Below are 27,205 nucleotides of genomic sequence, written 5' to 3' on the forward strand. Positions count from 1 at the left end.
ATCATTAAAATCGTTCAATTAGAACACAACATATAACACTTTAAAATAAATGAAAATTTTAAGGTGCCTGTTTTTCGTGCCAGTGAGTGTATATTTCCAATAATCCTTAATTAAATTTTAATAATTTAAATAAAGATAATAGCTATTGTAAGAAAAACGATAAGTTTTCTGCGAAATCTTTGTATTAATCAAATTAAAAATAGACCTGGAAATTTCATAATACAGAGTTATCTTGGGTAATATTAGATATTAATAATAGAATTATAAGCAGGGGGAGATTTTGATTAAAACAACGGGAAACATTTTAAAATATGAGAAAAGCTAATCTTATATTTAGTAGCCTTGAATTTATCTACGGTTGTTATAATCTAATTTTAATCGTTATCAATAAATATATAATGCTAATGTAGTTTACCTACATTTAATACACAAACATTTTGTTTAATAGATCCTTGCAAGAATGAGCAAAATAAGAAAAAGAAACTAATGAAATAAAACTTAGAAAGTGAAACTAAATAAGTTGGTTTGAAAATAAAATGTTTTCTTAAACTTGCATGTAATTTATTCTTTTAACATTTTTTTTCTGGTTGAATATAACGTTTATTATATTGAGTACATCTTAATGATAGATATGGTTTAGTGTAATTAATTAAGTAGGTCAAAATTAATGTAATTAATGTCCAACACCAATTTAGTGTCATTTCGTCAATAATTCATGTTCGAGAATGTGTTAATATTATATGTATAAATATTATATGGTATCAGCAATACACTTTGAGAAGGCCTTAGACTGGATATATCCTAAGGCAATAATAGAAGCCTTATAGAACCAAATATTGACAGGCCTGAGAACTCTGGAGTTTCTATATAACTCTCGCCAATATATACAAAGAAGCCAAAGCAAGAGTAATAATATATAGAACAACCCCGGAGTTCCAAACTAGCAAAGGAATATTATGCTTACAGCAACATTAGAAGAAATCTTCCGTCAACTGGATTGGACCAAGAAAGGATTAAAACTAAATGGAGAATATCTTAAACATCTAAAATTCGCTGATGACATAGTCCTAATTTCCTACAGACCTGAAGAACTTGGGTCTCAAAATGAATTTAGCAAAAACTAAAGTAATGTACAACGAACTAGTGGGAAGAAAAGGCATTCTAATAAATACCACAACACTGCTAATAGTAGAAGAGTGGGATAACTAATACACAGCTCGGGATCACTACTACAAAAAATCAACAGAAGAATTAAGTTAGCGAGAAGTACTTATGGAAGAAACTCAATCATATTCAAATCTATTCGAATGCCACTCTATCTAAAGAAAACATTTGATCAATGTGTACTATCAGTCAAGACCTATGCATGCGAAACCTGGATACTTAAAATGGATATCATACGGAAACTGCAGGTCGCAAAACGCTCAATGGGACGAAATAGGCTGGTAAAGAATAGAGTGGATACAACAAAAGACCCAGGTAACAGGTGCCATCCACAGAGTCAGATCCCTCAAATGGCATTTGGTAGGACACCTGGCAAGAAGAACGGACAACAGATGGACCACAAAAATTATAGCATGGTATATACCCAAGAGGAATTAAGAGACCTAGAAGAAGATAACTTGGGCCCGCATAGCCAACAATAGACAACAATGGGCTCAACTACAAAGAGAGTATCTAAATATATGAGGGAGGCTACACCATATTTAGAAATGGTTGAATAAGCTGAAAATGATGACGATGGTGATGATGATATAAAATGATAAGAAGTTCTTCTCTGGCCTTATATACAATTTAAATAGACACCGAAAATGTACAATTGCCTAGATTATTCTATCACTATTTCTAAAAATAACTGACTGACAATAATAACTGTAAAAATAACTAAATATGTTTTTCCACACTCAATATTCAACTACTTCATTATACATTTAATAAACATATTATTATGGTATAGCAATATTTCAGGAATTTCCGATATAAAATTTCTATTTATAAAAGTTTCGAATTATATGTTATTTTTTGTTTCTCAAGAGATTATGGAATTGCATTCACCGGTTAAGACATTAATAAAAATGCCTGTTTTCCTATGTAGTGAATATTGTATAAGCTCGTGCCAATAAAAACATTTCTAGATGAATGTCAAATTTATAAAACCAAAATGAATTTAAAACTATTGTTTTTATTTAAAATTAATGACATAGTAAAAGATATTCTAGTACTATCCTAATTAATCATATTAGACATTTATAGCTTTACATTGCTGTAAATAAAAAAAAAAGTCCTATTTCTGTATGTTTCTTTAAGAAATCAAACAGAATAGCCATAATAAATGTGTGTTTAGTTTTGTCAAACATTTAATAAAATATTCCCTGAAAAAAAAAATTGACAAACGGGTAAGTTTTTTCCTAAATGTTGAAACCCTATTAGATTAATTTTTAACGGTGGATCCCTAATATACAGTATGTCCCCGGATTGTCTTTACAAGAATTAAAAAAAATATGAAAATACGAGTATAGTTGAATCCTAAATATAGTTGAAACCCCAAAAATCATAACACGTTTCTATGGTAATATCATATGTACTGTATAATGCCATTGTTTTTGCACATTAAATAATTGTTACTAAAGTAGACACACTGCAATTATACTGTTTTAACAATAAGGTACCTACATGGTTCTATTTTAAAAAATTGCCTTGAGGTCAATAGGAGTCAACAGCTCTAACTTTGACGATTTAATATTTGTTCGTCCTGCCTCAACACAATTGTTTTATATCGTTATTGGCCATATTGTTAAGTAAACAAAAAGTTGGATATTTCTTGTAATGGAGATATAAGAATTAAATTTTATATGAGTTTTAAAAAATGCAGAATCTGCTGTGCATAAATACTTGAATGATTCTTTCTGTCACTTTATACATTTTATTACGTTTATATTAATGTTTTTAGTAAATATTGTCTATATATTTGCGGCGGGTTCATATCTTGAAAAAATCTAGTTTTTTCGCAACTGAAAGAGAAATTAGTTATTTATTTTAAATAAAACAGTTATTTTTTGTTAGCACCAGTACCAAGAATTTATAACTTTGAGAAACACCTCACTGTAGTATTGAACAATAAAAAGGATTGGAAGAGAGAAACCTTTGCCCAGTATGTAAAAGACCATACCATAACGTGGTATACTAATGCTTCCAAAACCAAAGCAGGGACAGGGATAGGAATATTTAGGCCGAAAATTAAATACTCCGAACCGATAGGCACCTATACCCCGGCATCCTTCAGGCAGAAATCTACGTTATCGAAAGATGCGTACAATTTATCTTAGATAGGAACTATCGAAAACAGGAAATAGCCATCTACTATAGTCAAGCAGCACTAAAATCGATCAACTCAGTAACCATCAGTTCGAAGTTGGTCAAAGAATGCCTAGAGAAGCTGAACAAATTAGGCAAAGAAAATAAAGTCCTCCTACTCTGGGTGCCCGCTCACCAAGGAATAGAAGGCAATGAAAAAGCAAACGATCTAGCTAGAAAAGGAGCGAACACTCCACTAACTGGACCAGAACCGTTCTGCTTTCCAAGCGGAAACAAGCTTAAAGCGGAAGTGAAGAACCTGAATGACTTCATCCGTAACCTGGAATGGGAATATTCTCTAACGGTCTAAGACACTCGAAGAAGTTCCTCAGAACTAACGACCGAGAAAAATCAAAAATTTTAATAGATTTAAGCCAAGAAAAAAGTAAGAACAATCTTCGGATTGTCACGGAGTTTCTAACAGGACACTCTCCTCAAGTCAACAGTCTCCTTAACGCACACCTCAGTAGATTGAAGCTGCAAAGAACGGCAAATGCAGATTCTGTGGGAAAAATGGGGAAACACCAGAACACCTTATCACTGTGTGCGCCGCGACGATAACCGTTCGTGCCATAAACTTTGGTATGGCTGATGTCGAAGATGCAGAGCTGGCCTCTGTGGAGCCCTCTCAGATACTAGCATTTTTTATAACTCAAGAAAGGGGAACACACAATCGATCTATAAGGTCGTGGTGATTAACTCTCCTCCTAAATATTCTACATTCTAACACCACTACGTTGAATGAAAACGGAAGCCAGCTGGTCAGTGGATGTTTATAGCCGAGTCCACACTTAGTTTACATTAACGTTTTTCGCCACTGAAAGAGAAACCTACAAAATAAAAGTTAGCACCACTGCTAACCACTTCTTGTCAGCACCACTGCGTTGAATCCAAACGAAATCAAGCTTATCAGTAGATTTTTACTAGTAAAACAAATTTTCGTATAAATCCAAGCATATTTAAATATTTTGGAGATCTTCTAATAGAAATAAAAGCAACGTAATGCCTAGTACCATTCTGGACGCAAAATTCAGCAGTGTTTTCTACAGTTGTGGGGTTTATTACAATTTATTTTTTCCGTGTATTTAAGAATAAATAATGAACTATTTTACATGTAGATAAAATGGCCAGTCTGGCCATGTTACTAACCTCTACAGATGCTTGAACAGTATATTTATTTATATTAGATTGGGATTGAAAAAGCTTCTTTTATTTTAATTTACTCTCAGATTTACTAAGTAAAAAGCTTACTGACAAGCTGGTTTCCGTTTAGATTTTAAAGCAGTGATGTTTACAAAACTCTTCGAGTGGCGAAAGACTCAAATTTTTTAAACTTTTTAGCGTCAAATCTATGCAAGTTCAAGAATATATTTAATTTCACATAAAGTTAAACTTAAAATTTAAAAGGCAATGCTTGTTTATTTGAAAACAGTGTGTTCTCGCTTTCAAATTTCATTTCTTTCACTGTAAAATTAGAAAATGATGTCCTTGTTATTGTGACATATTGGAAAAATCCAATATTATACCAAAACAAAACAGTTACCGTGTCAGCTGTCAACCGTAAAGCGATTTCGCCCGATTAATATACTACACGGGAACGCACGAAACTATTGTAAACAAAAACAGCCACGAAAATAGCTCCGAATTTTCGAAAATACCTGCGACGCGCGCGCTTCTACACTGTGTGCGGGGCCTAAGGCGGGCGTGCGGGGGCCCCTGAACGGCGTTTTTTGCGGAAATTTTCGCGCCGAATGCCGGGAATCGACTGCCGAACTTCATCGGGAAATCTATTCCTGGCGGGCAGCGGGCGTCGCGATGCCAAAAACCGTTTGACCGGACGTCGTCGCGTCGTCGGGAGTGGAGTATCGGACTAGGGACGCCTCCCGTCGCTGCATTTAACACGGGGTAATTGCGACCACAATAATACCCCGCTTTACGCGGTTTCGATATAAGTGTACGTCCATAGTGCACCCATGTACCGGATTCTCGCTTCTCGCTTTAACGCAGCAGACTGGCTGTAAAAAATAGAGGGACAACTGTATGCGCGTGGCCATGATGCGCCAGTCAGCCAGCTTCAATCGGCTTAAACTGCTTTTGCCCGCTTATATACACGGTGCTTATATACACGGGTTATATACGGGTGTTTCAAAAAACATGTGCGATGGAGAGATTCGTGGTGAGATTTCTCGCGTAAAAATATGATTTTTTCATATCAACATAAGTCCGATTCTGCTTTATTTCGTAACTACAGGGTGTTAAAGTCGAAGTATCTTTCGATTCAAAAAAAAAAGATCAAACCAAAAAAAAACATGTGAGCCACTGACTTTTTTTCTTTTGATATCAAAATTGTGTAGGCCGTTTAATGCCAATTAAAAGTTATTTCATGATATTTTGTCGAATCCGGCCTTCTTGATGAGATAAACCGGATAAACGCCATTTTATTAATCACATTTAATAAAATATATATTTTATCTAAGTTATTATTGAATATTATTACTATTAGTCCAACCTAGAGCAATTTCAATTTAAAGAATAATGGTATCTAAGATAATTACAAAAAACCTAATTTTAAAAAGTTAATATCCTGTAACCCTAAAACTATGCATTTCCAAATCCATGTTTATAGGGTCTTTTTTTCATATTTTTTGATGAAGAATCAATGAGTACTTATTTAAAACTTTCGCAAGCTAATGATATTAATTTTTTTAAAAGTTATTAGACTTGGTTCAAGGCAAATTAATAACATTGCGTTTATCTCATCAAAGGGACAACTTTTAATCGGCATTAAACGGCTGACAGTATTTCGCTAACAAGAGAAAAAGAAGTCAGTGGCGTACATGCTTTTTCTAGAAAAATATTCCAGTGATAACCCATATGCACGACCCTAGTAAATATGTCGACACTTTTTTAGCTTTAAAATATATCGTATTTATAGTAACTTTTATCTTCAAAGTTTCATTCAAAACGCTAAAAGTACTTGGAAGAAAATTATAATAAATCGGAAAAATATTAAAACTTTAACTTAATAGAAATAAATAGTGTCCAATGGACTGGAATGGAATTTGGATTCCAAAAATACGTGGTAGATAATCTATATCTACGGAATATTGGGACACCCTGTATACAGGATGTTAAACTTAAAAAGAATAGTTTTTTTGTAATGATTTTCTTGTATAAATAACCTGTAGCTAGTAATTATTTAATTGTTAATTTTGAAGTTTAACTTGATATAATGTCATTTCAACAGAACATCAACGATTTTTAATAGACGTATCTGTTGAAAAAAACTAAAGTGCTGTTGAATAGTTATATTTAGATATTTAAAACAGTGTTTTCTTTGTTCTTTGTGCTTTTTTTTTTGTTCCGACGAAAAATACCCAGAGGAGTTTTTTGAAAAAAAAAGCGGAAAGTCCCTGGAAAGACTGGATATATTGGCAATAAGGCAACCCAAAAAAAAATTGGTGCCATCAGAAGAAGTCACATATCTGGAAATACCCCTGGACAGTAAACTTTGTGGAACAGGCATATGAAGCACATCACCAGCAAAGCCACAAAGGCTCTCATGATATGCAGACGACTGGACTGGTGGGAAATAGATGGGGCTGCGCCCCTACCATTTTATGCTGGGTGTATACCATAATAATCCGACTCATTATTACTTATAAAGCAGTTGCAGCAGTCGCCCAACAGTAATGGAGGTCATTCTAGATCTAACTAAATTATTCTAAATGATTAGAATAGTCATTGACTGAAACAGTACCGGGGAAGTGTCAGCCGATGAGCTTGGAACACCCTCAAAAAGAAAATTCCACGCCTTTAACTCCCAGTAGATGACATACCAAGAATGTACAACTTTGAAACACTCACTCTAGTAATGAGCAAAAAAAAATAGACGAGACAAAGGTTTTCTTAGCAGTTATAGACCATACCATAACGTAGTATACCGATACTTCTAAAACCAAAGCAGGAACAGGGATAAGAGTATTTGGACCCAAAAAATAAATACTCCGAAACAATGGGTTATCGGAAATAGATGTAGCCATCTTAGTCAAGCAGCCCTAAGAGCGATGAACTCAGTAACTATCAATTCTTAGTCGTAATGATTAGTTGAGTAATTGAGGGGTTAGAATAAAAGGGATAAAAGTGACTTTTTGTTCTAAATGGACTTAAGTACAGATTTAGACACTTTAGATACCAGGAAATTAAGTAAATTCTACACTCTACTCTACTTAGTGCAGCTGTAGAATTTACTGAATTCCATTTTATACCAATTAAATTGGTATACCTAAATTATCTAAATCTGCATTTAGAAAAAAGTGACTTGTATCCCTTTTATTCTAAGCGCCTCAATTATACTAATAATTAGAAATTTTCACGGATATATGATATAACCATATAATTTTTCACCGAAACTATTTAAATTTCTACTATTTAAAAAAACTGTGAACTGATTAACCCAATATTTCATTAGTTGTACTATCTGGCATTGTTCGATAAAAATTGCATATAAAATAATCCTCACACAGCATGCAACACGAAAAAGCTGCCAAAAAAATTTCAGCAATGTGCACCTGGCATTTGTATATTATATTTAATTGTGTAGTAATTTGTCAGATAAATCGCACAATTTAATGTCAACACAACAAGTCGTATTTAATTAACCATAAATTTAGAATTATAATAGATGTTAAAATAGAACATTATTGCACTCACCTAGATCGGAGATGTTGACTTTTTCCAAGAAAGGATCAACCACTGGCAACTGAAACAAAAAAGTAATTTTAAAAATTTGTTAATAAAAATATTGTGAAGGTGTGTGTGGCGACATCAGCCGGGGAACGAGCCAAGTAGAAAAGCGAGCTCTGTAATTTCGGGTATCGAAAATTACAGATAATTTTCAACATTCCAGAAACAGCCGCTAGGATATATAAAAAACCCGCCTTCGGCAGTTGGACTAGTTCAGTTTGAAAAATACAGAGAGTTTTAAATTGTAAATCGTGACAATTCGGCGAAGGATTTTTAAAAATAGTTAATTATGTGTTGTCAGTAGTATAAATTGTGTGTATATAGTGAAAAAATAAATTCTTTAAGTATTTTACCGTGAGTTTATTATTAGTGGACCCACGGAATCCGTAGCAATATACTACAACGTATAGAGTATAAGATGTCTAAGATTTATTGAAATTAAAATATCAACACATATTTTTCCGCTTATTATTTTAAAATTTATCGTGACAGTACTTTGAGTTAATTTGAAGTTTATTATTAATTAAACCATAAATTTACTAAAATAGTTTCCACAATTTATAGTAACCCACAAACCAAATTTTAAGCGTATTCCTGTTTATACCTATATTGGTCAAACATTAGTCAAGAAACACCCAAACTTCAGTTATTAATGAATAATTCATATAATGAATTATTCATATAGCTTGGGCGTCCATTAACTACGTGATGGAATAAGGGGGTAAAATTCAAGTGGGGAGAGAGGGGTTTTCGACAAATCACGTCATTTTTTGGGCTAAAAAATAGTGTAAAGTGAACATTCGACACAATTCTTCCGAACATTAAAATCCATGAATAGATTTAAAGTTATTTAGCATTGTTATATTAAAAATATGGTCTCCAATTCCTTATTGGTTGAAAAATTATGGCACGGTTTAAATTTTACAAGACGAGCTATTGAACTTCTGTGCGCAAGTAAATCTCGCGACATGTCACCAGAGGAGGAGGAGTAAAAATACTGAAAAACTCCTGTTCTATTTAAAAGTAATTTTAAGAAGCAATTTTTAATAAGATAATTTTGACTAGACGTAGGACAACTAAAAATTGACTAAAGAAATCATTGAAATAAAGAACAGTGAATTAAAGAATATAAGTTTTCTCGATTTCTACTTAAGCATGAAAAAAATATTCCAGATTTCAATATCTTAATTTTAAAATCATGTTTGAAAATAGAAAATTCAATTTACACTATTAAATTTAGATACAAGAGAAAATGTTGCCTTTTGAGTATAGCAAACAACTGCTTTTCCAGTTCTAAACAGCGATATAATTGACCTGTCATTTCAATACCTTATGTTTAGATGCCACTGTCACAAGCAGAATTTCGCATATACGCTGCAACTAAATTGAACCTCCACTGAAATCAAAATACGATTCTATTCCAAACTTGTATCCAATAAGATACGAGTGGAGTGTGAGTTTATAATCGAACTTAATCCGATAAAGCATACAATTCAATGAAATAACCTGTATTTCTATGTTATTTTATGTCGTGTATCACTTCTGTTTTCCATAAAGTATTTGTTTAATTGCATGATAAAAATCGGTTTATTTGATCAATTAGTAAGCTTATTATAAGACCGAATTTGATACCTTCCAGTTAATCTTTAAGATTAATTTAAAAATTAATATTTAGTTTAATCTGGAGATTTTTTTGTTGATATAATTTTCTAACCTTTCATTTAACTACTCATCGCTAACTTAACTGCATGACAAACTTATATAAGAATATTTTTTTTCAGTTATTTATTTATTTTTTTTTCTGAAAATGTGAAATCTAAAAATTGGTAATACCGAATATTAGGACTAGGTAAAAAACTACTACATTGACAACATTCTACTTAATTGGGGCGTCAATTTGCAAAACCTGCCCTATCCATTTAAAAACATGGCCTAATGGTCTAAAAGCTAGCAACGTTTTCGAGAAAGTATTTTAAGACGTCTGGCTCTTTGATATGTCTTTTACTATGCTCTCTGGAACAGCGTGCGGCCCGTCTGGCTGCCGATACCCATTGCGTTCACTACTGCGCATCGGAAGAAGATCCTATATTTTATTATTAATTTAGTCCTATAAATTTTATTACTGAATATAAATGGAACATGTCTCCATAGCGCAGTGCGTAGAGTTTCCGACCACGAACCGATGATTCAGAGTTCGAATCCGGGTCAGGGCAAAGACTTTTTTATTTTATTTTCGTTTATATTCTGATAGTAAAGTATTAAATAATTCTGGTGATTAAAAAAAACAAATATTTAATACTTAACTATCAGAATATAAACGAAAATAAAATAAAAAATTCTTTGCCCTGACCCGGATTCGAACTCTGAATCATCGGTTCGTGGTCGGAAACTCTACGCACTGCGCTATGGAGACATGTTCGATTTATATTCAATACTAGAATTTAAAGGTCGAATAAAAATATAGGATCTTCTTTCAAAGCGCAGTAGGGAACGCAACGTTTACCGGCATACGACGGGCCACATGCTGTTCTAGAGAGCATAGTAAAAGATATATTAAAGAGCCAGACGTCTTAAAATACTTGTTTTTCCGACGTTGCTAGCTCTCGTACTATAATGACATATATTAATAGTGGACCCTGAAATCTACATAAACATAGTCCCAAACTGCAGCAAAAAATCCGTCTTATCCACTTATATTATTTGCTTTTTATTGTCATTATTGTTGCAAATCCCGCATTTTTCATAGGCTTTTTACACAAGTATAATATTACTGCTGACGTCTTATCCATTCATTACCTAATTTTAATAAAATAGCATATCTTATAAATCAAGTTATGATGCAAATATTTTGCTGTAGCAAAACCCGCAATATGCATTATACTACATACCGCCTTATCCGAATTATTTTTGTATTTTTTCTCTTTAAAAATGAAATATTAATTTTTATTTCTAGAAAAACATTTACATTAAATACGTCATTTGTAAAATAACGCTTTAAACATTTGCTAAAACGGTTTTTGCATATTATCTCGAAACAACGTTTTTGGAATAAGACGGGTTTTGCAACTTGACGCCTCAATTGAACTCTTAAAAGTTTGAAAAAAAAAAGAAAAAAACCGTTACTAAATCAAAATTTAATGATGAAATATTATGAACAAATAGAAATATCCTATCGTCCTGTAGGGTAAATAATTTCACAATAATATCTGCCCAGGCTCAGATCTTCTATGGTAGATTAACTAAACTATATCCAACAGTCGTTGAGTTCCAGAAGCAAACATGTTAAATCACAAAACAGTTTTGAGAAATACGAATTTAAAGTTCTTTTTTGAAGTTTAGTCTAATTACTCGGTTATTTTTAAACCTATAATTGTAATATTTGGTATATGAACAATCTATTTTGAACTTAAATTAAATGTAAAACAGTTCTTTAAATAAATTACCAATACAATTACAAATTACAAATATCAATATTTTTTAAGTGACTTATCGCTCTATTCTAATTGTAAATTAAAAAAAGAAACATTTACCGGACTTACTTTATATTCAGCTTAATTTATATTAAATCCGTATTTATGCCAAAATGAATAAAGCTAAACCATTTTACGTATGTTGAAATCTGGAACCAATTTACTATCTTTATTAAGTTTAAATTGACTACCCTATAACAGCAAATCGGTCAAAATCAATTTTCGTCACTTTGGACCCGTGGATATAACATTCTAAACTAACCAAAGATGTTTGAGCCAAACTGCGTTTACCTGACAACCTCATTTAGTCCATGACTTAATTTGATTTTAAACCGAATATTTTATTTATTGGTTAGTTACAGATAGCGTAAAACGAGAAAGAGCAAAAGATAGAGCATAAGTAGCTTGGCGTATACCGGGTGCGTCTCAAAAGTGGCTCACCTCTATAACTTTTTTTATTATTTCAGATAAAAGATTTGGTATGTTAGTATATGACAGAAATTAGGATTGACGTATTCAACTGTTTTTGGTCACTTCCTATTTCACCGGAAATGACTACAACTTTTGATTTTTAAATGGCTCCCTCGGTATATTTCTACTTTATTCGATAGAAAATGACACTCCGAATAAAATGACAAAATATCAAACGTCAACTTTTGACATTTTCGCATATCGTTTATTTGAAACTGTAACATGCAGTTCATAACGACAACTCGACGCGAAAAACCAAGTGTGTGGTACCAAATTATTCGTAAAAAATGTTTTTTTACAAATATGCTAATGATCCACCCTTGTTCCATTTGAAAAAATTGAGATATGATTAAAAATACGATTTAGGCATCTTTTAACCGGCCAGGACTCCTTTATTAAAAATAGTGTTTTTAACACCGCTATGGCACTCTAGATGGACATTTAAAATGCGATTTTTCAAAGCGAACATGTCAAAAGTTGACATATGATATGTCATTCTATTCGGAGCGTCATTTTCTATCAAACAAAACAAAAAATACCGAGGATGCTATTTAAAAATCAGAAGTTGTAGTAATTTCCGGTTAAACAGGAAGTGACCAAAAACAATTGAATACGTCAATCAATCCTAATTTATGTCATATACTAACTTACCAAATCTCATTTTTTATCTCAAAAAATAAAAATGTTACCCCTATAACTTTCCCTGTTCCTGATCCACTTTCGAGACACACCCGGTATATATCCAATATGCCAATTTTGGACTTAACTTAGTTTGCTTCTAGGGTACAGATATATTGATAATTTTCACAGAAAACTTGTTTCCAAATTCATTATTCATTCAGTAACACTGCTTCAGTGAGACTGACAGGTGTGAACGAGAGGTGTCTCACTTGGGTAAAAAATTTACATTTGACTGCCAGCGACTGCCACGAAAAGGTACATGTAATTCCAACAGTGAGACACCCCTCAGGTGTGAACAAGCCTTAAGAAATAAATTGACTGACTATTTAGCCTGCCAGTAGCGTTTGTTATATTTCGAAACAAAATCCCAAAAAAAGTACAGTTTTAAATGATTTTAATGTATTTCCTTATCAAAAATAACTAACCCGTGTCTTTTTCAGAACCTTCGGACTAGATAAATTCTTCTTCACATTAGACGACAACCGTGAGTACCAGTTCCATATGCCGTTCGCTATTGGTGGCGAATGTAGTATCGTGATGCTGGGTCTGCGACTCGGTTCAGAGAGCTTTCTGGTGGGTTTTTTCGACGGTTCCAACAGGTGTGATTCCGAAATCTTGCGCACTACCGGTGCCACTTTACCATTGTCTAAGTCGGAATTGCGCGAATAAAGAATATGTTTCTCCTCGCCCTCGCTATAGGAGTGCAATCGGTAGAAGAAGGTACGTCTTGGTCGCTGAACATCCGACGAATCCATAATTGTCGGACGGTGTGGTTAAAAGAACTGTTTTCTGTTTGTACAGTCACATTATTTTACAATTAATTGGGAAAATGATCTTTTTCGTTTCTGTGATTAAATATTATTTCATAATGACATCTTTAAAGTATTTTTCATTCATATTAAGTGGCCAGTTTAAAGTTTTGGTGTGTGTAAGATAGCGTCTGCTACAAACTTTCCTGTCGATATTTAAATAAAAAAAATATCTTCGAAAAGAAATACATTTACATATATTCGATAACAAATAAACTTTTAGTTACGTAATCGAGGGCGCGAATTTTAAATTCATTGTTGCCAACCATGGACATATTCGGCGAAGGGCTGACTAACTGGAATTTAAATTTCCCGCTAGAGATTCAGGTGGTAGCTCTGCTGTAAAAAATGTCAAGTTACCACATTTATTTATTTATTTGTTGTCATTTACACTGTCATTCGCTTTGACATTTTAGTTTTGTATTACAAGTGTTTGGTTTAAATGAATTATCTTGTGATACTTTAAGCTTAAAAAGTTTTACTAGCAGACCTTGCAGTCGAACATTGTTCTTTTCAGAACCTCTTTTAGTGAGAAGTGGTACAAGATAGCTTAATAGCCGTCGCAATCAAAATATTTTGAACGGGAAAGCGCGGTAGTAATGGTCTTTTATATTCCTTAAGTGATGTTAAGGAGGGGAGTTCTGTTGATGTAAATAATAACTGTTTATATATTGATAATTAATTTATATTGGTTTCCTAAAATATTTTTATTAAAAGAAAATATGTAAAAGTGGACATTTGATATAAACTATATCTATGTGATGTTGTCAATTGAGTTTTGTTATTTAAATCAATATTTAATGTTGCATATTTTATTTCAAATTTAATTTCATTAAATAAATGATTAATAGTCAATTAATAAATTACTTTTCATAATTATTTCCTTCTGGTAAAAGTAGTTTGAAGTAGTGATGGGATAACTCGAGCGAAAATTTGCTGGAGCACTCGATTATTGAAATAACCGACCTCACTCGATTATGAACGATTGATGCAAGATACGAGTTATGAGTGACAAGCGCAAGCGATGAAAACATGAAATAAATTGAAATCTCATTTTTTTGTGATATACTGGATAGGTTCAATCGTCGATAGCTTTTGACCTTACACAGAAAAAGATATGTATTCTTTTTTTTATATATGTATTCTTAATAAAAAATACGAGTGAAATTTAACTCGAGTGATCACTCGATTACTGAAATCGCTCGAATCCCGAGTACTCGATTATCAAAATTTTTCGGTTTTTCCCATCACCAGTGATGAATATATCCTTTCTCATTATATCGAAAAAATATATTGTATCTGTGGCAAAATTGTATATTATGTAATGACTGTTGTTAAAAGTGTACTACGCATGAATGGAAAATCTACACACGTACAAAAATTCTAAAATGATTAGGTACATACATAACATAGCTTAATAAATCCGTCCTTGCTATACAAATTTGCTTGTTCATTTACAATTTTCCTGACATTAAGATTGTATTATGCTATAAAGATAAAAACTGAATTAACTGCATAAAATCAATACTTGCTTTTTTAATAATTATAACGTTTTTTCAATAAAACTCAAAAACTAAATAAATTAATTAAACTAAATAAATACCAAATGATATATTTGTAAACAATAATTTTGTGCACCCGTATTACTGAAATGTATTTGTTCTTAAAATAGCTGTCGAAATAATGTAATAAATTAATTACTACATATTCACATATAGATTTCAGATAAATATTTTAATTAAAATAACATTAAATTATAAACGATATGCAAAATTACTAATCAGGTAATAATGGATAATAATTATTTTGGCCACAACGGACAAATTAAATGTAAAAAACGGGTTTTGTTTTTACACTATATTATTCATTATATTAATATATATTTTATATAACATTAATTTTGTATAAATAAAATGAATAAATAAAAAACATAAATATATAAAATGAATAAATAAAAAAAATATTATATTCTAAATATATTAATTTATTATATTACTATGGTTAACCCGGAGTTATTAATACATTGTTAAATTTTAAATATAGTTTCATAACTATCTATTTGGATACGATCTTATGTAACAATTCCATTCATCATAAATGTGCTAAAATATATCTTGAATACTCTACTATATAATTACAAAACAAATAGTTCTAATTAAATATAAAATACCCGAAAAGAGAAAACAGTCATACGATACTTATAATAAGCATAAAGAAGCAAATATAATGTAATTAACAGAAGATTGTTAACATTTGCCACGAGTATCGTGTTTATTTGATAAGCTGATAATCGTTTGCAAATTTATACTTGTTTACGCTTTCAGGTAGCAGTCAACGTTTCCATACTAATGGAATCATTATGACAAAAAAACAAGAAAAAAAAAACGGCGCGATATTGCATAATAACAGCTTTACGAAAACGTAAATAAATTGGAAGAAAAATTACACGGCAGGTGTTGTTATCGTCTTACTTTGCTTTTTTCGAGTCAAACAACAACATATTTTAACATCTAATTTGCTTTAAAAGTAAAATATGAGTATTGCGGAGTAGGACAAACTGAAACTAGGCAAATGATATAATAAAATATCTACGGTAAACTCATCAGTAAATACGAATATAAAGATTTTAAAATTAAACGACAAAAACCAATGAAATACAATAGCTCCATAATAATTAAAATATATGCCAAAACCATCAAATTATCACAAGAAATAAGGAAAAACTTAAAGAAAATATGTTTGTAAAAAGTGCTGCTACTCAGTCTTCTGACATCGCAAACGTTTTCAATAAAACAAATTTAAAAGATTTTCTCGTTTTGACAATTATTATTATGTATGGCAACTCTAGAAACAAAATTTAAACAAAATATCGATGATCGAAAATAAATGGCGTCAAGTTAGCTTGGAAATGACGAATTGATGAGATTCGCCATATTCAATAGCAAACGGATAATCATATACAGCCAAGTTATGCACATATTTCGTATTTTCTTTTTATTATCTCAAATATTATTTTGGAATAGCAATAAACCGCTTCAATATGGTATAAGTTTAAAAAGCACTCAAAAGCACTTAAAAATCACTCAGTTCCACGGCAATCAATTCTAGTGTAGGATTGTGTATGTGCTAAATACTTTGGGTGAGCGTAGCAATGTTACGTTAGCCTGGAACCAGGGCAAGAGGTACATATTGGTAACAAAAAGGCAGATGAAATGAGCAAGTAAGGCTCAACAGTGCCATTCATAGGCCTAGAATCCTTCAACAGCTTTGCTAAAGCAGTCACGAGAATGACCACACAGCGATGGGTGGCTAACAAATCTCTAGAATAATGGAGAAACTCAAAGACAGACGAAAAAGTTCATGAAGTTTATAAAACAAATCACAAATGGCAAAGCCACAACCTAACCTAACTTAACTATACTATTTAATTATTATTACTTAAAAATACTATTTCTAATCATTTGACTGATTTGTCCGCTAATTTGTGACTACATTTCTATAAAATATAATAAAATAACTGATGCTTTATTTCTATTTAACTTATAATACCATTTTTTATTTTTTATACTATATTTTGAGCTTTAAAAATAATTTAAAATAACTGAAACTCAGTTTGTCAGTAACAAATATTTTTTCGATACTTAATAATAGATAAAATGTTACAAACACACCTAAACTGCAAAATTACTTTTTCGTCCATAGATTGATATTATATTTGTCTGGGATTTCATCACACAGGACATACTATGTCAATACCAAAACATATTATTGTGCGTAAAATAATGATCTCATTGTGTCGTTGGTAAATACAACAGATCCAAAGCAAAATCCCTTGCGAACGTGATATAAACAACCTGCAACCTGTGTTGTTTACTATCTCCTTGAAAATATAATTTTCAGGGAAAATTACTTTTTAACTCAATTTAAAAGCTAATTCTATTCAAAACCAACTAATTAATTTCAGCGGCAGAGAAAGGTAAATGTTAAACAATTCAGACAAAACAATTCTTGGAAAATCTAAACCTACATCGATGTTGGAGTTCTTAATTCGCTTAGAAACTTTTTGTTAGTAAACAGCGCAACTTTGTAGCGGAAAACGAGAAAAAGTTATCTGGCGAGTAAATGTTTCACAGTAGTAATATATTGATGCCAGATAAGATTGATTTGGACGTATCCGAATTATCAAAACAATATAGTGGTATATTATAAGAAAAGAAACATTTAAAATTAAGGACATTACTGAGTAGTCGTTTTTGTTTTGTTTGGGTTATTTTGAAAAGGTGGTGACAAAATCACCCCATCATTAGTAATTCTAAGGTTTCATTAGTTTTTACAAAATCTGTAAAATTCTATAAACTAAGTATACCACCGGATGTTTCTCAAAAATGAGTCACCCCTGTATTTTTGTAATTTTTTTTTTCAGATAATAAAACACAATTTGATATGCTAGTATATGACATAAATCGGGATTGATTGACGTATTCAATTACTTTCGGTCACTTCCTGCTTCATCAGAAACGGCACCAAACCAACTTTTGATTTTTAAATGGTACCTCAGGTTTTTTTTCAATTTATATGATAGAAGATAACATTCTGAATATAATGACAAATCATATGTCAAACTTTTTAAAATTCAGTCTAGAGAGTTAGTTTTTTATCAAAGAGCTTTGGAAAAAGAGATTGATCGTCTAATGTTTTTCGTGTCTTTTTCTGGTCGGTTAAAAAGATGCCCAAATCGTATTTTTTATAAAAACTCATTTTTTTCAAATAAAAGGAGGGTGGTTTATTAACATATTTGGAAAAAGCATTTTTTTACGAATAATTTGGTACCACATGCTTGGTATTTCGAGTCAAATTATCGTTATAATTATGGCCATGGCATTCTAGCTTGAAATTTAAATTCCTATATTTTTTAATTCAAAAAGTAAAAAATTGACATATGATATGTCATTCTCGCCAGAATGTCGTGTTCTCTCCAGTAAAGTAAAAAAATATCGCGGATGCCATTTAAAAATTAAAAGTTGTAGTCATTTCTGGTGAAACAGAAAGTGAGCGAAACTAATTGAATACGTCAATCCATCCACATTTATGTCATATACTAACATACCAAATCTCGTTTTTTATTTGAAAATTTAAAGAAATAGGGGTGAGCTAAAAAATAAAAGGGTGTTATTATAGGAGTGAGCCACTTTTGAAAAATTACAGTCATGTAATGCAAATATTTTTAGAGGTAAATCGCGCAAATTTTTTTTTAAAATTTGGAATTTTTTGAAAATATTTCTGGAATTATTTTTATTTTTTAGTTAAAATCCATAATTTGTTGATAATATGGCAACATAGGTAGTAGATTAAATTTACAAGAAAGAAAATCCAGAAAAAATCTAGTGGTTCTCAAAATTTTAGCAAAAAATATTTTTTTTTTGAAATTTTCAAAGTAAAGTAACTCGGTTATTTTAGATTTATTTGGAAAATAGTAAAGAGATAATATGTTTTTTTATCGAGATCTACCAGCCCTGAAAATATTTGCACTTATTTAAAACTCATCCTGTATATAATTATCATAATAATGAAGGAGCAAATCAATCTACTACAATACTGTATTGTTTTACTGGTATTTAAGTACCCGCCCTAATAAAATTATCTCTACTGCCGTTTTATAACAAATAGTAATTTATTTATAAAAAACGTATAGGGAATATCATATTATAAGCAGTCACTCCCGAGGATAACAAACTCGAATTTGTATTATTTATGAAAATTTGTCAGCATAAAAAGCTTAAGGGTAAAAAGTGGTAGTAGTGATAAATGAAAATACGCAAAACTGTACAAGAGAAATTGAATCTGCCGCCGCTGATAAAATGTCATTTTCATTTATTATTTGACAGTAATTTAAATCTAGTCGTGTTCAGCGTAGATTAAATTTTACGAGAGGAGAATGTAATTTAAAGCTGTAACACACAGTCATATGGTAAAAACACGATTCTGGATATACTGTTTATAAAAATAAATAAATACACAATTTTAACAGGCAAATTCGGTATAAATAAATGACAGAGAACAAATAAATCTGTACATACAAAGAAACATATGGTAAAACGTGGTAAAACGGTGTTTTACTTTTTTATTATTTAATTTTTCTTTGTTTTGTAAATTACAACTGCAAAATAACAGCAAAATAAAACACTAATTCACCACAATACACCAAAACAGCTGCAAAAGTATAGTGTTTTGGTGTATTGTCGTGAATTGGTGTTTTATTTTACTGTTCAAAGGTTTTCACCAAACCATGTAAAAATTATTGTGTTAAAGTATTTAAAAAATCGTCTAATTATTTCTTATTTTTGAATGCTTATATCAAACAATGCTGTGTACTAATAAAAGCATCGATCGTTTACCGTTTTCTCTTAAAACAATAATAGAGCATTATTTTTAAAAATATTCGTGTAAGACTATACTTTTATTGACATCGGGTCGATCAATAATTTTTCCAATCAGCTCGATATATTAATGATATTGCCAGTATTATTCATCAAGTAGTACTACTGTTATATTAATCAATTAAGGCCGTAAACAAACACAACATACACAATTTTACGGGTATATACAAATTTTCATTATAATAAAATTACTGTAATTATATTCTTGCAGATTAAGTGAAAAGTTTTGTTCTTAAATATCTACTATACATATTATAAACGCGTGTTCAAATATTATCTTGTGGAAAAACGAGATGTAATTAACGAAATATTATCGTAACACCAGATATTTTAGAAACGGCTAGGTTTACCTATTACATTGAGATTTCTAAAAATCCTTCTAAAAGTCCTTTGTCTCGGGTATAGATACCGACATGTCGTGAAAGTAGTTCGAGACAAAACGGAATTGAACGAGACAACAGGAAACAACCGAAAGTCACCAAAAAATCCCCCCACGCCCTTCTCCGCATTTTCCCGAGTAGTTTTGAGACGTTTCTAAGAAATGAAAGTAGGTCAAGACAACCGAAGATAAGCCGAAACGCGACAAAGTTAGACGACGAAACACGACCTAGACATGCTTCGGACAGTTTTCCATATAGTGTAGAGGATGTAATAAAGTAACATAATTTGTATTAGTCTTATTTTTTTAGTTAGAGTTTTTTTATTAAATAGTTCGCAGACAACGTTTATATTTTTTATTTAAAAAAAAGCACCTACACTCCAAATATGTTTAAAACTGATTTAAACAAATATTTAAAACAAATTTAAAACAATTAATGGCTTTTTAAACACCTAAAATACTTGTTTTTAAACAAAACAGGGAAATCGAACATTTTCCACAATATTTTAAATTACTCTATTTGAAAATCTGCATGGACGTTTCACTAACCATTTTAAATTTTAATTGTTAAATGTTTGTTCATTGCTAAGTTTTAATCAGTTATCCATCAAAACTGTGAGAAGATCTTAAAATATAGAGTTTAGGTATATTGGAGCAAATTAGTGTAATTATGTATTCATAAAACAAATCTTCCAAATTGAGTTATTCCCTTTCAATATACCCAGTTTTGCCAATTTTAAATAAATTCCGGTGTTTTTAAAAACGACAAATCTTTAAAATATTGTTATTGTTCAATTAATTATAACTACCTGCCAAATATTTTGTTTTTAATGCACAATATAATATATAAATAAATAATTACAGCAGTCTGGTTAGTTTAAGTTGAGCGGCGATTACAACTAGTTTACGTCAGATTTTCTAGTCTATTATGTTATATGAATCTTATCTAATAAAACAAATAAAAATCATTATTATTATTATAATATGTAGTTTGAATTAGTTAAGTCAGCTTACCAGAGACACACGACCACGACGTAACAACATCCGTTTTATGGACATGTTTGAATTTACTTCATAAAAATACAATAAAAAAATGAATGAACAAACACTGGAACTCGTAATCTCTTATCTCTAACCTGTATACTTAGTTTGTAAAATAGTAGCATGGGTGACAGTAATTCGACTATTATAAGTTACAAAATTACTTGACATATTCACAGTAGCGTACCTAGAAAGGGGACGAGTAACTAGAATCGGCTGCGAAGACACAAAGTCTAAGTTTAAAAACTTCTGTAGTTACCTACTTCATTGACTTTTCTTATAACTCGCATGATTCTTCACAATTTTTCAAATTATTTCACAATAACTAAATTTATACAACCTTAACAACGACTGAATATAAAAATGACTGTCATAAGGCTGGTACTTTGTCTCGCCTAGTCAATTAAACGATTGTCTTGTTATCTCCTGTTGTTATAACCGTGATTATGTTTTACATTGACTATTAGGCTTTATAGGCCTTTTATAACAAAAAATCCATACGAGTTATCTAAAAAAACAACGTATATATCCACTTAGATAAAAATTACTCGCTTATTAACGAGTTGGCGTAATGTGATAACAGCTTATATTCATTAAGTAATTTTTAAGGATATAAGGTATTTAGCATGATAAGTCATAAATTCACCGGTTTTTAATCTGTTTTTACAAATTTTGCTTTTAAATGATACTTGCGGCTCCATCTATCGTTTTAAAAATAAATGACGATATATTTTAAAAATAAATTCCTGTATAGAATTTACAATGATGTTGAAGAGATGTCGCTTTAAAGAAGTCCCTAGATAATATTACAGCATTTTCATTGCATTTAAAGGCGGTAAATTTAAAAATATATTTTTATAAACAGCAACCAAACGATATGTTCGACAATGCTGAAGGCTATAAAAATCAAAAGGTTTAATAAGAGTCTACTCTAATATTTTAGGAGAAAGTACAGCTTGTAGTATAAAAGTTTACAGAATTTATAGCGTAAATAGTAAATATTTGTAACATAATATATCGTCCCATTGCTGCCAAAAGTCACTAACTTACTTTTTATTACTTCCGAGAAAAATGCGTCTAAAGATGAATTGCATTGCATAAAGATGTTATAGTTAGTAACTATTTGGTATTAAAATAAAACACAAATAGCCAGAAATCGTAGTTAATGACTTTTGCAATCGTTTCTCCGCTTCAAAACATAGTTAGTGATTGAATTTGGTTGTTCGGAAAAATGTTAGTTACTGACTTTTGCCAGCAATAGGACGATATACAGTATTTATTCTTTAAACTCTAGTAGTATCCTTAACTCAAAACATAAAACCCTAAAATATTTTGAGTTATGTGAAAATCCTGCATAATCTCAGTATGTATGAAAGTAAATTATTTGTCGCTTGATCCACATGCTTTGTACAGAACATAGATGACCATTGGCGTGTACTTTTGATTTTTGTCACGAAGTTTGATACGAAACCTAAATTTTATTGCCGAATCTGAAGAGCACTATTTGAGAAGCTGTATTACAAAGATTTACTCAAAGTATGTATGCCTGTACCGATTGGTGAAGAAGTATCAAGCGTGCATCTAGATAGGAGCCTGAAATGACTATAACTACCTCGGAGAAATATTTGATACAACAGATAAAGATGTCGAAGAGATTACAAAATGAATAACATAAGCTAAAAGAACAATTGGCTATCTTGATGGGATATTTTGAAGTAATGAAATAGGGAAAAACAAAAAAAATACATCTTCAAATAGGGATCAACTCTAAGAAGTGTCCTAACAGAAACAAGAAAAAGAATGCATCTACCAGGTACCTTGTGAATGCGGTGAGTCGTATATTGGAGAGACTAAACGTCCTCTAAGTGTTAGCGAGCACAAAATACATGTACAGGGTGGGTCAAATTCGACGCTTTTAAATGGAAACACCCTTTTCTATAGGAGATAGACAAAAACTAATATCGGTGTCTGGAGCTCAATTTTTGTCAAGAACATGATGGTGAAAACCGCATATCTATATCTGTTACCGTTTCGGAGTTACGGAGTGTTTTAAAAAATATGCATTTTTAACAAATCGCTGTAACTTTTTTGCTATGAAAAAATTTGTATTTTTATGAAAACATTTCCAAAGCACCTTTTTACGTAGAATTTAATGGTTTAAGTATAATTTTTTTCTTAAATTAATAATTTAAGAATTATCAACAGAAAATTTGATTTTTTATATGGGACACCCTGTATATTTTTAATTTATTGAAAATAATTTAAAATTAGCTTTCCAAAAATATAACACACTTGATATATTGCTCGATTCCTCCTCGAGATATAGAGTATATAAAAATAAGCCCGCTTTAAACAAGTAGGCTTTGAACGGTACCGGCTGTAATGCAAAAAAATCTAGCTGTGAGCATCAATTAAAACTTGCTATGAGAGGTGCAGAATTTTATAACAATTTAAAATATATTTAACCAACATCAGGCACAGTTAAACTATATCTAATAACAATAAAAATAAATAGCAAACCAAGACATGAGATTTTGCTACAGGTGTTCGACATATCGACCGTCTTCTGTTATGGACAGACGGGGTAGTTTTTGAACATTTCTCGCGGAATTCATTAACTCAGTGGGGGTGAAAGATACCCTCTCTTAACTGCTAAGTATTGTTAATTCTTGTCTAGATTATACGGAAGAATAAGGAACCTTTATTCTTCCGCAAATATATCCATAGGATTAGATCCATGGGCACTAAGTCAGGCGGCCTCGAAAGCCAACGGCTGGGATTTTGGTTAGCTATTCAATTATTCTTGAAATTGGCTGCAAAAATTTGCAGATAACTTCAGCGTTCAGAGAGAAAAATAGGTTTTCGAGTTCCATTAAGGGCCTACTAGTTAAAAGTGGCGAACTTTTAAAAATTCTGTATTTCGAAGAGGATTATAACAAAATATCAAGTGTGCTATATTTTTGGAAAGGTAATTATAAATTCTTTTCAGTTAATTAAAAATATAGACGGTGTCCCAAATAAAAAATCAATTTTTCTGTTGATAACTCTTAAATTATTAATTTTAAAAAAATTATATTTAAACCATTAAATTCTACGTAAAAAGGTGCTTTGGAAATGTTTTCATAGAAATACAAAATTTTCCATAGCAAAAAAGTTACAGCGATTTGTTAAAAATGCATATTTTTGAAAAACACCCCGTAACTCCGAAACGGTAACAGATATTGATGTGCGGTTTTCACCATCATGTTTTTGATGAAAATTGAGCTCCAGACACCGATATTAGTTTTCGTCTATCTCCTATAGAAAAAGGTGTTTCCATTTAAAAGCGTCGAATTTGACCCACCCTGTACAAAAAGAAGGTAAAACAATGAAGGGTTGTCCACATAGAACCTCATTGAAAAAAGCGTAAATTTAAAGAAGCCGTTTTTATAGCAAACAGTACTAACATCTTTACCAATCCTAGAAATATCTCCGATATGGCAACCACTGATAAAACACGCTAATGCAGGCATTCGCAGCGGACAACCTCACAGTTGACTGCATCCAACTCTTTCACGGGTGAATACTTAGCTGTTAGTGATGGGCAAAACTGTTATTTTTAGATAACAGTTGAAACTGTTATAGTTATTTATAAAAAACAGCTTAAAATAACAGCTTAAAAATAACAGGTTTCTATATTTTACTGCTAAATATCTGAAAGAGTATGAGGCGGTCACCGCCAGGCGTATTAACGCAGTTGCAAGTTGCAACAATGACGTGCTCGGTGGTAGTATTTCCAGCGTGTCAAAACATTTCTAAATATCGATTGTTATGTAAAATATCTCTCTAAAAACGGTGGTTGTTTACAAATAGGCGCTGTTTACAAATTGCGATATAAAAAAAGCCAAAATTCCGCCACTCGTCTATACCTATACATTCCGATCTACCTACGCCCTGTTATGCTCGTAACAGGTTGAAAAACAACGTATCTAAAATGACTGCTTCTCCAACCCGTTGCGAGCCTCCATCGACAATCGACCGATGCAGCGGCGTTCCTTTCCCCCTCCTGTCATCTCGACCGCCAGGCGTTATGCCCGCAAAACTGTTTCAAAAAACCTGCTTCTTTTATATCCTATTATTTTTAAGCTGTTGCGAACCCAATACGACCATCGACGGTATCGACCGAAGCAGCTACGTTCGCCGTAGCGTTTTCCCCACTCCGATGTCCGTTATCTCGCCGCCTGTATCGATGGTTGACGAAATAACATGTTTTCCATCCATACTAGTTGTTTTTTGGAATTGCTTCGAGCAGCATAGAATTTCGTTGCGGTGCAGAGCGCCGACTTCGTTTTTCCTTTCACGAGCGGCCGATCTCTACGTGTCGTTATTTTATATCTGTTATTTTTTAGAAGTAGTAACGGTTGCGTTATGTTATTTATAAATAATTGTTATAAAATAACAGATAGTTAAATAACAACCCATCACTATAGCTGTAGCTATGGCTGTAGTATAAAAGTTCTGTAGTTTTAGGAATTAGATTAGTTTATAGTTGATAACGGTCAGTGATACTTCTGATCGAAACGAAAATAAAGACAATGGAAGTCCGAAATTATTTTAGTTTCACCTCTTAATTATTATCCACAGTTTACAGTAATAAATATTAAACCGTTAAAGCATTACACATTTTGAAATTTAAATATATAATATGGAATATTTGCGTAGTGAACTTTTATTAAAATGAGTCTCTTCTATTTCTAATAACCTTGTAGTGCGACGAAAATATTTAAAAGATAATGCGGAAACTGAAGTGTCATTAAAATCTAAGGGTTAAGGCAGACGAGAGAAAATCGTGATAGGAAGCACGTATGCCGGACTAGAAAATCAATATTTTACCCATCTAAAACGCCTGGGCTTGTTTTTTATTATCTTCTCAATTTGTTTATTATAGGTTTTCGCGGAAGCGGGTCAGTTATTTAGAATGAAAGTGAATAAACTGTGATATTTCAATGGTTAGATATAATATAGTAAACTTCGAATAAAATAAATTCGGTTCGAAAAGGTTACAAAAAAGTATACAGGGTGTGTTAAAATAAATGTATAAAATACGTCGCAAAATAGACGCATTCGTCGTTGAGGGAATCGAATTGTTGGACCATCTATATACAGCCCAGACTAAGTGCTACCATCTTTTTTACTTTTATTGAATGTACTGCGTGGTCAAAGGTTCGAGTCCCAAAAGATGCAGTTAGCGTCTTATATAAAGCAATTTTAAAAGTACCAACTAACAATTAGAATAACTACTTTCAGAACTGGTTCCCAACGGAAGCAAAAATTCATTTCTCTTAGTAAAGATTATTACAGTTGAGGGTTGGAACCTTTGGTGTTACACAGCAAAATAAAAACACTACACCAAAACACTTTTATTTTACACTGGACGCGCGTTTCGCTAACCATGTTAGCATCATCAGCAGATGATTATAAACTAAAGTACAATCTACAAGTTGAGCGTTTATATACTCGCTCAGTGGGCACCGAGTGGGCGTGGCAAAATCTAGCCAACCGAGTCAGAGCCAACTGAGCGTAACAGTTAGATTTCCGCCACTAGAGTAGTAGGAACAAAGAACTTGAAGGAATTGGACCGTTGACTCTGTTCATACTATCTTTACATTTATTAATTCTGATGCTTTCATATGCATCTAATTGCCTGTAATTTGAGACTTGTTTAATTAATTTTAAATTATTAAGATCTATACAATGTTCATTATCAACAATATGTTCGGCAACGCAAGATTTATCCGGTCTACCATATCTTATCTGAGCTAAAAATCTAGTTAATAT

The 27,205-nt window shown here is 31.7% G+C and overlaps 1 protein-coding gene across 1 annotated transcript in view; it reads right to left on the reverse strand.

The window, feature by feature from the left end:
* LOC115876365 overlaps positions 1-27,205 on the reverse strand; it is a 323,773-nt gene that overhangs the window by 20,269 nt on the left and 276,299 nt on the right. The window contains exon 11 of the mRNA XM_030892108.1: positions 8,068-8,116. Coding sequence (XP_030747968.1) covers positions 8,068-8,116 — 49 coding nt within the window. The remainder of the gene's footprint in view (positions 1-8,067; positions 8,117-27,205) is intronic.

Source organism: Sitophilus oryzae, unplaced genomic scaffold (assembly GCF_002938485.1).
Source record: "Sitophilus oryzae breed Bouriz unplaced genomic scaffold, Soryzae_2.0 scaffold_1432_pilon_pilon, whole genome shotgun sequence".
Lineage (NCBI taxonomy): Eukaryota > Metazoa > Arthropoda > Insecta > Coleoptera > Curculionidae > Sitophilus > Sitophilus oryzae.